Below are 4963 nucleotides of genomic sequence, written 5' to 3'. Positions count from 1 at the left end.
AGGGTCTGTGCAGTTCCTTCTGCCTAGTCCGCCATCTTGCCGGAACTCTTCTAAGAACATTCTTAACTGCATACCAAGGATTTCATGATGTCCTATTTCTCACTATCATTCTGTTGAAATTATTTTAAAATTTCCATTGTGATTTCTGCTACATCAAAAGTGCATTTCTTAATTTCCAAACATTTGGAGATTTTCTAGTGTTAAGATGATTGATTCTTTATTGTTTTCTAGCTTAATTCTAACAAGGTCAGAAAGTTTAATCTGTATTATTCCAGTATCTTAAAATGTGTTGAGACTTGGTTTATGACTCCACACATAGTCTTACTCTTGTAAATGCTCTGCAAGTCCTGGAATAGAATATGTAACTCTATTTGTTAGACACAGAGTTCTATATATTTAAGTCAATTTTGCTAATAATTTTGTTCAAATAATCTATATCCTTAATGATTCTTTGCTTGTTCTATTATGTACTGAGAAAAGTATGCTATCATGTCCCACTATCATTATGGATTTCTCTATTCTTCTGTTAAATTTTTATCTGCATAGTTTTGAGTCCTATCATTGGTGCAAATACATTTTTTGATTGCTGTATCTTCCATTTGCACTGACCTTTTATTATTATTATTATTATCATTATGCAGTGTATCTCTATCTTTGTTGTTGTTGTTATGTGCCCTCGAGTTGGACCCGACTCATAGCGACCCCTCCTTGGGTTTCCGAGGCAGTATCACTACGGAAGTAGATGCCCCATCTTCTTTCCGAAGAGTTGCTGGTGGGTTTGAACACTCTTAGGCACTGTGCTGCCAGAGCTCCCATCTCTATCTTTAGTGATATTTTTTATCTAAAAACTTGCTTTGTCTAGTATTAATCTAGTCACATTAACTTTCTTTTGGTTAGTGTTTGCATGGTATATTTTCCCATGCTTTTACTTGGAACCATTTTGCATTCTTATATTTTATATGCGTCTCTTATGTAAGTAGGCCAGATTCAGGGTTGGCAGTTGTATTAACCTGAGAGTGAGCATCTCCTTAAATTTCACACCCAAGGTGCCTTGATTGTCTAGTCCTATCCCTGCTTACAAACAACATGTAATTGTTGTCACTGTTATCTTTTAACTGGAGCCCATACATTTTTAAGGATTGTTGCTGGAACAAAGGTTAACTGTTTGACTGCTAACTGAAAGGTTGGCAGTTTGAACCCACCCAGCAGCTCCTAGGGAGAAAGACCTGGTGAACTGCTTCCATAAAGATAACAGTCTAGAGAACCCTATGGGACACTTCTACTCTGTCACAGGAGGTCTCTATGAGAGAACACCCAAGAAGAGTAAGTACATTTGCATTCCTTGCAATGACTAGTGTGTTTTACTTTAAATCTTCCAACCTGCAATTTGTTTTCTAACTGTCCTTCATGTTCTATGTGCCTTTTCTCTATGGAATGTTTAGTATTATTCCATTTTCTATGTCCCCTCCATTATCTTGCCAGTTATAATCATTTACAATTAATTTAGAGCATACCCTAGAATTATACCAGGAAATCATGACTTATCAGAGTTTAATATAAATCAGTACTTTTACATTTTCCTGGACAATGATTTGATATTAGACTATTCTAACTTTGGGCAATCTACTTCCATAGTGATACTGCCTGGGAAACCCAAGGAGGGGTTGCTATGAGTCAGATCTGACTCCAAGGCAGTGAGAGAGATCAATTTAATACTATTATACATTTTGATTGTATGTATATGTTAAAACCTGTAATATATTTTACTCTTGTTTTATAGGTCATTATTCTATTAAAATTATTCATATATTTATGAGAGGATAACTAAAGTTAACTTTTTCTGGAAAAAAGTTAGGCATTGGAAAAAGAAAGGAGATTGGTAAAATGAATGACAAAAAAAAATCTTGAAATTCTAGGGAGCATTAGCCTAGGGGACATAGGGTTTCTACATGTCACACAGAATGGCATTTGGAGGAGTAGCGGTGGAGAGGGGTGGGACTGAGCCAGACTGGAATGTCAAATTGGTGGGACAAGGAAGAGATGACCACTGAGTAGATAAGGTTTTGTCTGAACTAACAGAAGTAAAGGGCAGAAAGTAAGTAGGAGTCCATGCTACTGGCAGAGGGAAAGACATGGTTGGACAGGAAAAGTTCTATTAATTGTAGGTGTAGGGTCAGACAGAGACAAACACACAAACTTTAGAGAAAGTTTTATCAAAGCTACTTAAACAGAAGGTTGCTTGTCATTGCAGTGCCAGCAGAAATCCTGTCCATAGGTAATCAGAAGATGTGGCTTTTCAGATGGAATTCAGCATCTATTTTCCCTGTTTCCTTCTGCCTCTTCCCTTACCATATTAATACCTCTTGTCATTTTCCTGTTTCTGCCCTTCTTTCTCTAGATTAGAGGTTCTCAATCTCTGTATTACTGACATTTTGGGTCAAATAATTCTTTGTTGTGGGGGAATGTCTTGTGCATTGTAGCTGCATCCCTGGCCTCTACCCACTAAAAGCCAGTAGTAGCTTACTCATTTCCTAAAATGTGACAATCAAAAATTTCTTCAGACTTTGCCAAAAACCCTTGCAGGCAAAGTCATCCCCTGTTGAGTATCACTGCTCTAGATGATAAGTAAAGGAAGAGAGGTAGGAGAGAGAGTTAGGGATGTAAGCAGAGAGTCTTAGGGAATATGAGTGTATTATAAGTAAAACAAGAGACAGGAAGGAATCTTCATGTACATGTATGATATATTTAAACTGTACAACACACATCTAGGTTAGTGATAAAATATTCAAGTGGATGCAAATAACTGTACAATGCAGATATCACTTAAAGCTTCCTTTACCCTGGGAAATTTACTTATAACTCCCACCTCCAATTTACAACACTGAGATGTTAGTGCTCCCCTCATGCTTTCTTCTGTCCTCCATCCTCCCCATTAATCTATACATATTTGGCATATGATTCCTCCCCTTGCTGGTTTTGGGAACCTTTTTAGAAAATTTGGGTGTACCATAAAAGAATGATATCCCATACCTCACAGTACAGTTCTCTATCCTACTAGTCTTTTGCTGACTTCTATGTAGCTCTTTGTTTCCCTTGTGGCTCTCAATCTGCTCTTTTCCCCAATACAGAGCTCTCACTAACAGAATTTAATCCTGGAAAGTAGTTGTCTAGAAATATAGTTTGGTCATCATTTTTCAATGGCCTTTCTTGAGAAGCAGCCTTCCTTTGTCCAAATTTTGGAGTAAAGTTCCCTATTTCATTACACATGTCACTCTAGTTATGAAAATGAATTATTAACAGACATTTGGAAAGCTCAATCAATGCTTGAAGTCAGAAAGATCAGCTTTAGACATCAAAAGGCACTTGGATATCTGATATTTGAACAAAGGAAGGCATGGATACTCTTGCTTGGAGCTTTTACACACTGGAGAGTTAACCATCTGTCAGAGCTGGTCACATCTTAAGGGAGGAGTTACCCTACAGGGCACTTCTTGCTAGACAGACTCTGCCTGGGCCAGGCTGGTCCTCCCCAGGGCTCTCACCATGGCCCCCTTCATTTCCTTGTTGCGGAAACTGTAGATAATGGGGTTGCACATGGGGGTGATGACGGTGTAGAGGAGGGAGAATGGCTTGTCCTTGTCAGGCCCATGTGTGCTGCGGGGGTTCATGTAAGAGAACATGGCTGAGGTATAGAAGAAGATGACTACAGTCAGGTGGGAGGCACAAGTAGAGAAGGTCTTTCCCCGACCTGAGGAGGAGGCTCTGCCAAGGATGGAGGCCAGGATGCGGGCATAGGAGATGACAATGAGCACCATGGGGCTGAGCAGCACCACAACGGCATCGGCAAAGATAACCTTCATGCTGAACTGGGGGTCCCCACAGGTGAGAGCGATCACTATGGGGGCCTCGCAGAAGTAGTTTTCTATATGGTTGTCTCTGCAGAAGGGATTCCGGATAGACATATATTCAAGAAAGATGCCATTGATCAATCCAAAGGACCAGGCAGTACTCACCAGTCTTACACACACCTGTTTGCTCATGATCTGGGCATAGCTAAGTGGGTGGCAGATAGCAACATAACGGTCATAGGCCATAAAAGCCAAGAGGATGCACTCAGCCACACCTGCAGAGAAGACTAGGTACATCTGGGTCATGCAAGAGGCAAAGGAGACAGTGTGGTTCTTGATCAGGAGGTGAATCAACATCTGTGGGGTGGTGGTGGTGATGAAACAGACATCCAGGAAGGACAAGTGTCCAAGGAAGAAGTACATGGGGCTGTTGAGCCTGGGGTCTGTCCAGGTGATGAAGATGATGAGGCCATTCATGGCCATGGCCAGGCTGTAGAGGACTAGGAAGAGGGCAAAGAGCAATGCCCTAGTGGAAGGAGAGCTCTGTTCAAAGCCCACAATGATAAAGTCTGTCACTGTGCTGCCATTCCTAAGGTCCATCATCAGAGGCCTGCTGAAGAAAGGGAGAAGGAAAAGCACAGGAGGGATAGCTAAAGGATAATGGAAAGTACTCACTTGGGTCCAGAAACCCAGCTATAAAAGAGAAGGATGAATGCGTGGTAACAAAAGTTTCAGAACTTTTGTAAATCTTAGGTAAGTTAGCAGTGTTATAGGGTAGTAAAAACTCCAGTATTACTATGGACTATCTACATAGAACTATAATACCAAGAATTGGGGCATGGTGGTTCTACATGACTGGTTTGATGAGGTCTGAAGTGAAGTTCTGCATCTGCCCTGGGACTTCAATACTGAAGGATTAGCCTCTAACTGTAATGCATTCAGTGGTGAAACATTAAGATACTATACTTGGGCTGTGACTCATGCCAAATAAGGAAAGGTTTAAGATATTGAGGACTGGTGTGTTTGAGGGGAGGGGATAGTGGCTATGAACTTACAGAAGATCATTCAGGAAGCACTCAAGAGATATTTGAAGGTGTTATTTTTCTAGAAGAAAA

At 40.4% G+C, this 4963-nt stretch overlaps 1 protein-coding gene across 1 annotated transcript; it reads right to left on the bottom strand.

Moving 5' to 3' along the window:
• Positions 1-3494: 3494 nt before the first annotated feature.
• LOC103194575 (olfactory receptor 10AD1-like) lies at positions 3495-4451 on the bottom strand. Its single transcript, XM_007937982.2, has one exon. The coding sequence runs from the start codon at positions 4449-4451 to the stop codon at positions 3495-3497; it is 957 nt and encodes a 318-aa protein (XP_007936173.2).
• Positions 4452-4963: the final 512 nt, after the last annotated feature.

The sequence above is a fragment of the Orycteropus afer genome, unplaced genomic scaffold, assembly GCF_000298275.1.
Source record: "Orycteropus afer afer isolate SDZICR_OR568_19922 unplaced genomic scaffold, OryAfe1.0 scaffold00045, whole genome shotgun sequence".
Taxonomy (NCBI): Eukaryota; Metazoa; Chordata; class Mammalia; order Tubulidentata; family Orycteropodidae; genus Orycteropus; species Orycteropus afer.
The sequence above is the reverse complement of the archived record's forward strand: the minus strand, read 5'-3'. Positions and strand labels throughout refer to the sequence as shown.

What these genes read in the sequence shown, in the direction of transcription:
- LOC103194575 (XM_007937982.2), bottom strand. Translation starts at nt 4,451, where the DNA reads ATGATGGACCTTAGGAATGGCAGCACAGTGACAGACTTTATCATTGTG.